The sequence below is a fragment of the Engystomops pustulosus genome, chromosome 7, assembly GCF_040894005.1.
Source record: "Engystomops pustulosus chromosome 7, aEngPut4.maternal, whole genome shotgun sequence".
In the NCBI taxonomy this organism is placed as follows: domain Eukaryota; kingdom Metazoa; phylum Chordata; class Amphibia; order Anura; family Leptodactylidae; genus Engystomops; species Engystomops pustulosus.
This window is the reverse complement of record NC_092417.1, coordinates 31,096,941-31,110,033: the sequence shown is the minus strand read 5'-3', so window position 1 is coordinate 31,110,033 and position 13,093 is coordinate 31,096,941. Positions and strand designations below refer to the sequence as shown.

The window sequence follows — 13,093 nt, the reverse complement described above, 5'->3', positions numbered from 1 at the left end:
TCGAAACGTCAGAGACGATTGTCAGCTTTCCGTTCTAGGAAAGAGCGCTATGCAGATGGTATGTCTGTGCTCAATGAACAACGACGTGCCATCCATATAGCGCTCTTTCCTAGATTGGAAACCTTGATCTTCTCCTGAAGGCTTTTGTTTGAAAAAGGAAATATTGTATTTGCCGAAATTCAAACAGGATTTTTGCTGCGGAAAACAAAATAACCTTTTCACCTTAAGAGTGCCTAGATTTGCCTTTATTCCTACAAGAATAGAATTCTGGCTATGACCTTTACTACATAACTACAGGTTGTGGACACTGTGGGAAATACTTTTCATCTGCAAGAACCAGAGCAAAGAAAATGCCAACATTGCCTGCAACGATCAGCATTTGGTACTTCGAATTTCCACAAATTGCTGTAGAAAAGTGTATTGATACCTGAGCTGCTTGTAGAAGTTTACTGTAAGTGGAAACCTTCTCTTCGTGTACTAGTAATTTACTTTTCTTGGAGTACAAGCTTTTCATATTTTTCAGAGTCACCCCAAAGTACATCAACTAAAATCAGAAAAAAACAAAGATAAAACATAAAATCAGTAACATACAAAGATTTACAGTATACAGATGCCTGCCCCTATGTAACCCATAGTCCTACCTCATTTTCGGAGCACATTCTCATGGCTTCCCAGAGCAAACTGTTCACCTGCACTAAAGGCTTGTGCTGCAGCTCTGTTGACACCTTCAATCTGGTAAAAGAAAATTTATAGATTGTAAGATTGTCTGACTCCAATACATTTCTGATACTAATGCTAGAAGACGACGTACTCCTCTATTTTTTGGTACAGGGTGTGGCACTCCTCATACACCTGCAGTTTGGGCTGGTACACGTATTGATCTAGCAGGATTTCCGATGCGGTTAGGTCTTCATTCGTTCCACGCTGTGGTGAAAGAAGGGAAAAAAAAAATTCCAGAGAAAAGTTACTGAGGTCCGAGTATTCCGTCATGTAAATCCCTTTAAAGAACCTGTCACCAGGTTTTACCCCACTAAACTAGAAGTCCCCTAAGGTACTGTAGGAAATGTTATTTCTAGAATTACCTTTATTACGTAAAATCTCACCCGTTGACCCCCCCCCCCCCCCAAAAAAAAACACACAAAAAAAAAACCTCCCCTAACCTCATGTTCACATGATAGGAGTCAAGTTTAGTGGTTGCAGCAGATTATCAGTTCAGAAGCCCCCCATTTCTATTGTATAGTACCAAGAAACATGCTGCTGTCAGCATCTTAGGGTGTCTGATTGATCCTACCACAGTATGGCAGTATATGGGGATTTTCCTCCTCATTCATTACCATGTGCACATTGTAATGAAAGGGTTAAATTCAGCCTCGGGTCTGGCAGCGATCGTACCAAAGGATTTAATTGCCTCCAGCAGCTTTGCCGGGAGCGCTGACAGGGTTAACACCAGAGATTGGTGCCAGCACTGACCGCGTGTGTTTGCTGTAATATGCAGCAAACGGCCATCTCGAATGGAGAGGGTTCAGCCAGTGAGCACTCTCCATACACTTGTAGTCCTCATGTGACATAATAATACGTCACATGTCAGTAAGGGGTTAATTTTACACCAGCAGGCTGTTTCTAGGTCTTACAAAACCAAAGATAGAGAGTCACTTCAGATGCCCCCATCTCTGGTTCTATAGGACTTACAGTAGAAACATGCTGCTAGTGTAAAATTAAAGATCAGAATCTCATCTTTCACAACACATCAGGCTTACCAGTTCTATGAGCTAAAGAATTGGAAATAAAGGTAGATTAAAAAAAAAAAAAATCTGCATCTTTATCTGCAGCTGACATTTCCAATTAGGTCTTCTGCTGCCCAAATCTGTGGTTCTCTAGTCACAAAGTCATAAGCCTGATGGGATCTGAAAGATGAGATGCACATCTTTAATATGATACCAGCAGCACTATGGTACTATAGAAGCAAATATAGGGGAAGTTTGAAGTGACACTATCTGCAACCACTTAACTTGATTCATCTCATGTGAAAATGGAACGAGAAGAGTCATGTTTGCCTGACTGTGGGAGATTATTTTTAAGGTAAAACAGGGAGATTTCAAATAAAAGAGGGAATTCTAGAAAGGACATTCCGTTATCTACCTTCAGGGGCTGGTAGATGTGTGGGGTAAAAGGTGTTGACAGATTCCCTTTAAATGTACTCCGGGATCCAGAGGAAGAACAGACCTATGCAGAGGCTGCCACCTGTGGATCCTTCTACAAGAAATGGCACCCTATTGAATTCCATATTCTTGCTAGAAGAATGCACATTTGGATGCCATTATTTTTTATCAGGGTACTTAAAAGTTGCATCTTGTTGCTCTCATACACCACCCAGAACTGTACGCGGCAGTGAGCTCACCTTGGACGGCCGCTCGCTGTATCTTGGCTTCTGGATAAGAATGCGGATTCTCAGCAGCACAAAAAATTCCTGAACTGTAATGGTGCCGTCTTGAAATTTCTTAAGAAATAAAAAGCAAAGATATTTGAAGTACGGTAATTATACTCCAACCAATTTACTTCTGTGCCATGTCTCACACTCACACACACACGCTCTATATGGCACATGACATGCTATGAAGTTTTTATCCTTTCTTCCAAATATTTTGTGAAGCAATAATGTAATTTGCATACAGGGAATCTGAGGCGAGAATGATAAAATAACTATAACCAGGGAAACTTATTCAGAGACCCATGCACTATGATTTTAGAAGGAAGGAGGCCATGAATAACAAATATAAGAAGATTTCCAACCTGTAAATTTATGCTAGTGAACCAGAAGAGCTCTGTGGGATGTTACCAGAGTCCCTCTGTGCTGCAGATTCACAGGCTTTTACACAGTGGGAAGGGAAAGTGCCTCAACAAAGTGTGAGACTACACCCCGCAGACAGGGTGGTGGGGTGGGGTGAAATGCTGGGGGAGCAGGTGGGAGGACAAGACAGTAACAGTCTGAATCTGCAACACTGAGCATCTCAGGTAACACCCCCAGAGCCCCTCAGGCTTATTAGCATAATTTTAACAGTTGGATTTTAGAAGGATACAGATATGAAGATTATCACAGACATGGTGCCTGGATCTATAGTTTCTGCTGGATTCTGATGGTGGATTGTGGAATATAAGGGATGATCGAATGAATAAAGCAAGAATATTATTTCTCAGTGGTGTACAGAGCTACTAGGAGAACAAGTATTGGAATTGGTATTGGAGAAGGCTAGAGGATCATACCTGCCAGAGACTCTGCTCGCATCCAGTATCCCATGGTAATTGAGACTCCATCTGACTGCATTGTTGACCTGCGATATAAGAAAATATTAATAATTTCTTGAGGTAATGTTAACCACGACATTTGCTGCGCTGCCGGCTTGCTACCCGGCACAAGAACCAGTGATGTCACCTGCTCTCAGTACGAGGTCATGGATAAGAAATATAAGAGGATTACCACAGTCACGGTGCCTGGATCTATGAGTAATTGTCCCTGGTTTATCATGATGGTAGATTTCCTAAACTTTTAAATCTAAAAGCTTACACTATTGCCTTCCATGGTTACTGTCTTTTCAGGAGAACGATTCTGCACCTTTCAGGAGCTCAGTCCCAACAAATACACATTCGACTTTTAGAAGTATGAGTGACCACTATCCTGTAGCGATATATCATTTTGGAATATGCTGTAACAAAAACACAAAGCAAGCCTTACTGTTGAGCTCTACAGACATGCCATCCCCCCTGGAGTCCTGGGAGCTGCTGCTGTAGTAGGTCTGCTCCATGCTTTTACTGGCGGGATGAGCTGAATAATCACTTCTGTAAGATTTCTCACAACTTTTGAAACTGACTGAGGTCTAAAAAGATAAAAAGATTACATAACTGGACAGGAAAATTCCATTATTCTAGCATTTTCAGAAAATGTGCACAGGAGAAGTAAGAGTGCCTAACATTTTCAGCTGAAAGGCTCCACTGGGTCACTGGATCGTCTAATGACTGCTTTGACCAAGGTATGCAGACTTCTTAAGTCTGCCAATCAGCATGTGATGGTGGGGGTCACAGATAGGCACACCCAGCAATGAACAGCGGATGGAGCCTCCTGCTTTCAGCTCTGTCTACAGTATAGGTCATAGAACAGATGGGAGTCTTCTGCTTGTGGATTTGCCCAGTGTATACATCCCACCACCCAGAACAGATTATTGTGGAGTTATCCTTGTGACAGATAAAAGTGGGGACTCTTAAAAATTTATTGACAAGGGACCTTACAAGTAGAGATTGTCCAAAGCAGACAAACCCTTAAAAGGAAAGCCCATCAGCGAAAATTACCCACACCAACTATCCCTATATTGTTCCTTCCCATGCCTGGAAAGTTCCGCAGCTTCCATATGCATCTTCTTCTAGCTCAGCCTCCCCTCCAACTTCCTGAATGACAAGAGGTGTGCTTTCTCTTCAGCCGAGCCACTCTGCAATTCAGCTCAGCTAAATCATTCCCCCTTCCAAAAGAATAAGAAACAATGGCTGTGTGTGACTTGCTGAAGAGATCAGCCCATTCCCCCTTGCCTCAGAAGCAGTGTGCAATTTGCTGAAGAGAAATTAGTTCTTTATTCCACCTTCCTGCAGGAACGAGAGACGTTGACTTTGTGTGTATATTGAAGAAGAGAATCCCTGAGGGAGAGGGAAGAAGAGAGCCGATTCCTCTTTAGCAAGTCATACAGCCACTGTCTCTCATTCCTGAGGGTGGAGGGAATGATTTAGCAGTACACGCAGCTGAAGGGCAAGCAGGCCTCCTGTCAATCAGCTGGGGGTGCGGCTGAGCTGAAAATCAACTTTCCGAATGGACTGTGGAGATTTTTGGCATGAAGAGGAATAATACAGGGATAGCTGTGCTGCATAGTTAGTGTGGATTAGGTTCCCCGATAGTTTCTTTTGTAAAAAAAAAAGGGAACCTAAAATTAGCCTCACCTGACTTATATTATTGTTTAATCTTTTTTATAGTTGAGAATGTATTGAACTTACCGCTGCATCATCTTTTCCCACAATCTCTTCATTCCATCTGGCTCTCTTTTCTCTTTGACTCTCAGAATCATCCTCCGTTTCACGACCTCTCTTCTGACCATTCAGGGAATCTTTAGTCGTCGATATATCCAGGTCCTGCTGTAGAGCTTCTTCCTGACACAACTCCTCCCATGCGCCTTCAGGCACCTCGTATTGAAATATACCATTAATATCTTGATCATCTGGACAGGCTGGAAGCATCTCCTCATCTATCCGCAGCCCATCATCGATGGCGCTGAATGTCTTGAGAAGGTCTTTAGAGCTCGGATCCTTTTGGGGTTGAACCTCGGGAAGAGAGGACGAAACTGGCTCAAGGCTGTTACCTGTGCTTGAGGTCCTTTTGTTGGGTAACTTGGGTTGAAATATCTTGACAGACAACCTATGTGATAAACGGTTTTCCCTTGTAGTAGTTTTATTTTTCTCATTAGGTTCATTTTCGTCAGTAGTTTCTATATTAGGCAGTTGTGTATCTATTGAGGCTTGCTCAGATCTTGTCTGGCTCGTAGGTGGGAGCTGATCAATGAGGCTTGAGACCGATGCTGTGTTATGGAGTGAGGTTTTGGACTTCTGGGATAAACGCTTTATCTTTAACTGTATATCAGAAATGCTTCTCCGCTTGTTTCTACTTTCCTCAGATAATTCCGTAAAATTCCCTGAACCTTCAACATTTGAGATGCCTTCAGAAGAACCAACATTCAATTTTTCAATCTCAGGATTCTTGTGAAGAAGGTTACTCTCCCGCTTTTCTGGATCCTCCATTGCACCTATAACCGATGTTTGGTTGATAAAATCTGATCTACAAACAGGCACTGGTTCTGTATCATGGACTGTTCCATCAGTACTTTCTACTTTCTCTTGTTGAAAGACAGTAGGTTCGGAGGATGGATCCAACACTACATTCTTTTGAACAATCTCTTTTTCTGGAAAATGGAAAGATACTCTCTTCCCCTTAAATTTAGCTTTTTTCATCTCCTGTTCTTGTTCCACATCTGGGCCAATCTGATGAGAATCTACGGGAAGGCCACAAGTTTTCTGCTCATCAGGTGGGACACTGCCTCTAGAATCAGAGACGAGGCATTGTGAGTTATGACTTAAAGCGCCAGGATTAATCGGTTCATGGGTTGTCTTAAGATTCTCAGTGTTTACTTCTAACAACCTAGAGTCGTAAACGGAGGGTTCACTTTCTATCCTACATACTGAACCAATTCTCGAATTAGGTTCTGCATCTGCATTAGTCGAAATGCTAGTTCTAATGGAGATACGCTCCCTTTGCTTAAATTTATGGTCAGTAAAATCAACTCCATGATCTGGCTCCTTATTTAAAGTCAAATCCATTTCAGTCATATCACAAGGTCCAGTCTTCAACAAAGAGACATGTTCAACTGGATGTGTGTGTACTTGTGATAGCTCATCATTACCCAACCCTTCAAAGACGACTCCAGTTTTTTCTGCCATTGAAAGAGACCTCGCGTAGCTTTTTCTTCTAGTCGTTTCAGACTTTTCTAGGGGTTCATTCAGATATTTTTGTTCCACTAATTTTCCCTGAGCTTTAATGCCATTGGCCAACTCAATATCACCTTTGATGCTAGTAATACGGGCTGTATGGTCTAAGACATTGGCTTCCACAGCAGCAGTGTGGGCTATGGTGATATCCATACTTTGTTCTTCGCTTGGAAATATTTGGAAGTCTTTAGTTCTTGTTAGTGTAGCATCTGTTGGAACCGGCGGCATGCTCAAATCTTTATAGACCTCTTTAGAGACAACGTGAGGTACACATTCAGTATATGCTTGATTATTTGGTTGAGATCCATCTATTTTATGGCATCCATAACTTTTACGGTGGTCACGCAAGGTCATGTCTCTAGATAGCTGAGAAGAGACCCCTTCAGGATATACGCCATGTGCCGCATCCTCGATTTTGTTTTCGATAGCTACAGTATAACATTTTGTCATTTCCATATCACCTTGGTTACACAAGGTTTTGTCAAAGTTTGACTTATTTTCTAGATTCAGAGTCAGATCAGCAGGGATGTTGGTCTCTTCCATATTACAAACCTGAAGAATTGTTTCATCATAAGGCTTCGGGCGAAAAGAGACACTTTTCCTCTTAATTAGAGCATCTTTAACTTGAACCCCTTTATCAGATAAGTGATCGATAAAGACAGTGTTTGACTTTGTAAAGTCCATTTCTTCATCCTTGGAGCATACCCCAGTGATAGATGCTAGGTTCTCAGCAAGATGAACATCTACGCTTGTCTCCTCCATGTTACAAACCTGAAGTATTGTTTCATTGCTGGCAAATATGGACGTTGGGTTAAACGAGACACTTTTCCTCTTCGGAAACAGGCCAGAAACACAAACACCTTTATCAGGCAAGTGATCGATAAAGACAGTGTTTGACTTTGTGAAGTCCATGTCTTCATCCTTGGAGCAGATCCTAGATGTGATGTTATCAGCTAGGTTCTCAATAAGATGAACATCTACGCTCGTCTCCTTCATATTACAAACTTGAAGTATTGTTTCATTACTGGGAACTATGGACTTTGGGTTAAAAGACACACTTTTCCTCTTCGAAAGCAGGACCGGAACGTCTTTATCGGCTAGGTGGTCAATGAAGACTGTGTTTGACTTTGTAAAGTCCAAGTCTTCATCCTTGGAGCATGTGCCAGTCTTAGATGTTGTGTCGTCTGCAATATTGCCAGAATTGCTTGTTAAATCTATAAGATCACTTCTATTGGTCGGCTTCTTTATATCCTGGAACTTTAGAACATTTGGAGCCTTTGCAGGTTCCAACATTTTGCTTTCGATTGCTATAGTATGTGACCGTGTGATATCCATATCGTTCTGTTCAAGCAAGACCAAAGTTTTTGCGTGCAATTCGCTGCTTATGGGAGTATTTTTCTCCAAATGGTTTCTTTTTCCCTCAAACACAAGGTCAATATCTTTATCTCTTTGCATATGGTCAAGTTGTTGGCTTCTTACGGATGGGAGAACTTTGGATTTAGAAATGGGAAGCTGTAGGTCATTTGCAGAATCTGCACTTTGGATACAAACTGTATTTGACATGGTAAGGTCCATATCCAGATCAAACTGTGTCCTGTTTACGTACGATTCTTTAAAACCTTGCACTGAACGAGAGTTAGAAATGTATATTACATCACCAAGCTGACTCTTATTACCCGAAGCAGACATTGCTATATTTTGAGACTTGTTCTTTAGATTGGCAATATCCATCTCAGCGATCACCTTGTTCTCGATGGCTACAGTGTGTGCTCTGGTCATATCCATATCATCTCGGTCACCCAGATACATTGTTTTATCCCTAAGTGATTCACACAAGGGATTTCTTTTGCCCCAGGACATTGATTTTTCTCCAATAAGTAGACTTGCATTTACACCAGTCATCTCCATTTCACCTTCCCCAGAGTGTCCTTTATGATCAATCACCTTGTTCTCGATAGCTATGGTATGTGCTCTGGTCATATCCATATCATCTTGGTCACCTAGATACACGGTTTTATCCTTAAAGGATTCAAACAAAGAATTTCTTTTGCTCCAATATTTTACTTTTTCAGCACCTGCATCTACATCATTCAGCTCAATTTTATCTTCATGAGGCAGTCCTTTACAATCAATCATCTTGCTCTCGATAGCTACAGTATGTGCTCTGGTCATATCCATATCATCTTGGTCACCTAGATACACAGTTTTATCCCTAAATGATTCATGTAAGGGATTTTTTGTGCCCCAGGACTTTAATTTTTCAGCACCTGCATTTACCTTCAGCTCGATTTCACCTCCATGTGGGAGTCCTTTATAATCAATCATCTTGTTCTCAATAGCTACAGTATGAGCTCTGGTCATATCCATATCATCTTGGTCTCCTAGGTTCATTGTTTTATCCCTTAACGATTCATATAATGAATTTCTTTTGTCCCAAGACTTTACTTTCCCAGCACCTGCATTTACATCTGTCCGCCCCATTTCACCTTCCTGGGGGTGTCCTTTATGATCAAGCATCTTGTTCTCGATAGCAACAGTATGAGCTCTGGTCATATCCATGTCATCTTGGTCACCTAGATATAGGGTTGCATCCTTAAAGGATTGAAACAAGGAATTTCTTTTGTCCCAAGACTTTAAACTTTCAGTTCCCGCATTTAGACCCCTCTGCTCAGTTCGACCTTCTCGAGGGACTCCTTTACAATCAATCATCTTGCTCTCGATAGCTACAGTATGTGCTCTGGTCATATCCATGTCATCTTGGTCACCTAGATACACAGTTTTATCCCTAAATGAGTCATGTAAGGGATTTTTTGTGCCCCAGGACTTTAATTTTTCAGCACCTGCATTTACCTTCAGCTCGATTTCACCTCCACGTGGGAGTCCTTTATAATCAATCATCTTGTTCTCAATAGCTACAGTATGTGCTCTGGTCATATCCATGTCATCTTGGTCACCTAGATACACAGTTTTATCCCTAAATGAGTCATGTAAGGGATTTTTTGTGCCCCAGGACTTTAATTTTTCAGCACCTGCATTTACCTTCAGCTCGATTTCACCTCCACGTGGGAGTCCTTTATGATCAATCATCTTGTTCTCAATAGCGACCGTATGAGCTCTGGTAATATCCATGTCATCTTGGTCTTCTAGAAACATAGTTTTATCCTTAAATGATTGAAACAATATATGATTTCCTTGGCTCCCAGTCTGTGGTTTTCCCGCTGCTATAACTAGACCAACATTAACATCAGTCATCTCCATATCACCTCCTTGATAGACTGCTTCATCATGACGTTGCGGCTTATAGTCCTCCTCACGACACCCAGCATTGGGGTTTATAATCACATTATCTAGATTAGTAGTCGCGTTCTTTACAGAAGTGGTTTGCCTACATAATCCTAATGTATTTCCCTCATCGATAACCATGGTATGGCTCTTCGTAAGTTCCATATCATCTTCAAAGAAAGTTTTATTAGCAACAGAGCGCCTTACATTCAGGGGAACGGATTTCTTAATATCAGAATTATCAGGTATAAATGTATGTTTAATAGCAGCAGTATGCGAATAGGTAATATCCATATCATCTTGATCAGGTCCGAATATGACCGTGGCTTTGCATGGTTCCCCATCACGAGCAGGGATCATAGAGCTGTCTGATAACCCAAAATTTGACTTTGCCATTTTGTCAGCTTCTTTTAGGTTTACAACAGCGTTGTCTTCGTGCTCCTTAGATTTAGGCCAATTTCTGCCGTTTGCGCTTGGATTTTCACTCAAAACTTTGCTGTCAATAGAAACTGTATGTGACCGAGTCATTTCCATGTCTTGCTGGTCATATGTAAACATTACTGTTCTATTGCCTTCATAGGCCACAGATGACGGATTTTTTCCAAGAGTATTCATTGTGACAACCGTCATCTCCATATCATCCGGGATATGACTAGTAGCATTCATAAGACTTTTTCGCTTAGAAGCTGCCGTCATCTTGTCGAGTAGTCTTGCATTATCTTTTTCAGGAAAATCCAGGTTAGAAGTTTTAACATGGCTATTTATAGATAGTCTTTGTTGAACCCCTGAAGAAATGTTACTTTTGTTTAATGCTTTTTGGTCAATACAGACTGTGTGGCTTTGCGTCAGCTCCATGTCATCACCATCAGTTGAGAACAGGATAGATTTATTAGTAACCGAAGGTATTTTCAAACCACTGAAATACGGTCCACGGTCTTTCTTGCTCAACTCTTGTATCTTCTTGGCATCGATTGCAACGGTGTGTGACTTGGTCAATTCCATATCATCTTGCTCATATGTAAACATCACTGTTCTGTCACCATTGTTAGATTTAGTATTGTTTGTAGAAGTTTTTCCTGCAACATTACATGGAGGTTTCCACTGATCCAGTGTTAAGGCATCTATGGCGACTGTATGACTCTTTGTAATGTCCATGTCCTCTCCGTGAGGTAGAAGAGTTGTGTGTTCGACAAAGGCCTTGTCTTTCCTTTGGCTAGAGGTCGCACTTGGATTCCCGTTCAATAAAACCAAATTGTTTTTGGCAAGTTCCATTTCATCCTCATCGCAGAAAATGATGGTTTTAGTAGAAGGGAGTCCAGTCTCATTTCGTTGAGCCTCTTGCCTTATACGAGTAGTATGACTACAGGTTATGTCCATATCGTCTTCCAAAAACACAGTTTGATCATTAGAACCTATTGACCGAGGAAGGTCAGCTAAAGGAAACTTTTTGGATTGACGTTTGTCATGGTTAAGAGTGGAATTAAACATTGGTAAAAAGGTATCGATGTTGGTGGTGTGACACTTCGTGAGGTCCAGTCCATCGTCTTGTTCTCTGAACATCTTTGTAACATTTCCTGTATTTTCCTGAGAGTAGAAGTGGGTGGAAGCAAACGGAAAAAAGTTCTCCTTTTCAGCTTCTACAACATAATTTGTCGCTTTTGGTTTCTCGATTCCCAAACTTGCTAAGAAGTTGCTAAACTTTAATTTAGTCTCTGTAGAAGAATCTGTCTTTGAGTCCAAATGTTGAAATTCTTTGTTTTGGGCCACTTCCTCCGCGCTTTGAGATTTTAAACTTGCCAAAAACTGACTGGTATCTATTTTTTTAGGTTTCTCCTCAACGAGTCCATGAATGGCCACTGTGTTGCTTGCTGTCATATCCATATCATTGTCTGAAGCGAAGAAAATGGTTCTTTCCTTGGCATCGTCAGCATAATTCCACTGAAAGATATAAATTATACATACACATTATACGATTAATGTGGCAGATTAAAAATAACGACTGAAGCGAATAAACCAGAGGCCGCTGGGCATCACACACACCAGGCTCTGTTGACATGACCCGTGTCGATGGTGAAGGCAGTATAAATCTGCTGACAGATTCCCTTTGAGCAGCCTGGTCATAGTGATTCCCGAGTAATAAGTCACAAAGCAATCCAGTGCAATAGCCGGATGACTCTATCTTCTATAAACGTATTAGATGTTAAAAATGGTTAATGGAAATCTTAAATGGTGCCAATGTTGTTGGATACAACATTTTCTTAGCCGTGGCTGGTTAGGAGACACATTTAAGCAAAGGGGTGTCTAACTCTGGCTTCCTCTGTGTTATTTTGGGTAACTTATTGCATCAGTTTTTAACAAACAGCTTACCCCTTTTGACTACACTGGATGGCCAGTGCAAGAATCCAGCAGCCCAAGACTTTTCCCTTATAAACTACATTTTATGTCTGACCTCTACTACTCTATAGAATCGTAGAGTCTCTCTCCAATGGATTAGTGATATGTTGTGATCCAGAATATAACATTTTAAACAAGAGAAGTATCCTGCACTTACATCTGCATTGTGAACTGGGACTTGAATAGGTCCATGAAGAAGGGTGTCCATCCCTGTAATTTTAGATTAAAAATGATCAGTCAAATCATATTGCATTTTACAAATTTTAGAAAAGGTTAGAGTAGACTTGTATACCTGCAATGTCACATTCTGGTCCTTTACTGCTAGTGAAAAAGCAAGAAAATAAAAATACATTAGTACAAATGCTTCACTGCCCCACCTTCAACCACCACCCTAGGACCAGGAATCACAGCATCATAGACCTGCCTCACCTGCCTTCCCATGATCACAGGAAGGCATCAGATATTACTATGCAAAGCCTATGTGCTTTGAGTTGGGGCCTGTGTCTGGTGATGTCAGATGATGTCTTCCAGACTTTGTTTATTCATATTTCAGCAGCAAAGTGTTTGAGTGTGAAGAGAACTATAGGTCATGATACTTACATATTACTGCTTAAATCTGTTGTCCCAAAAGCTGAAGAACAGAACATAAAATAAAAAAGCCAAGTTAGAAAATACAAAAACTTTTTTTTTATTGTACAAAGGATTATAATATAGTACAAAAATATAAAGTGAGAAATCCAGGTCAAAACAAAATTTACCAAAATGTTACAGAAAAGAAATTTAAACAAAGTAGGTAAAAGGGAAAACTATGTAATATAAGACTATAAACTCAATAGCCCTCCAT

The 13,093-nt window shown here is 40.9% G+C and overlaps 1 protein-coding gene across 3 annotated transcripts in view; it reads right to left on the bottom strand.

Annotated features, from left to right (window-relative positions):
- KNL1 (kinetochore scaffold 1) overlaps positions 1 to 13,093 on the bottom strand; it is a 28,463-nt gene that overhangs the window by 10,888 nt on the left and 4,482 nt on the right. For 2 of the 3 annotated variants that reach the window (XM_072115321.1, XM_072115320.1), the window contains exons 7-16: positions 12,850 to 12,880; positions 12,542 to 12,570; positions 12,407 to 12,459; positions 5,032 to 11,793; positions 3,731 to 3,872; positions 3,262 to 3,329; positions 2,399 to 2,497; positions 812 to 924; positions 642 to 732; positions 428 to 544 (exon numbers count right to left, since the gene is read on the bottom strand). In XM_072115321.1, coding sequence (XP_071971422.1) covers positions 428 to 544; positions 642 to 732; positions 812 to 924; positions 2,399 to 2,497; positions 3,262 to 3,329; positions 3,731 to 3,872; positions 5,032 to 11,793; positions 12,407 to 12,459; positions 12,542 to 12,570; positions 12,850 to 12,880 — 7,505 coding nt within the window. The remainder of the gene's footprint in view (positions 1 to 427; positions 545 to 641; positions 733 to 811; positions 925 to 2,398; positions 2,498 to 3,261; positions 3,330 to 3,730; positions 3,873 to 5,031; positions 11,794 to 12,406; positions 12,460 to 12,541; positions 12,571 to 12,849; positions 12,881 to 13,093) is intronic. The other variant, XM_072115323.1, reaches the window with a different exon arrangement.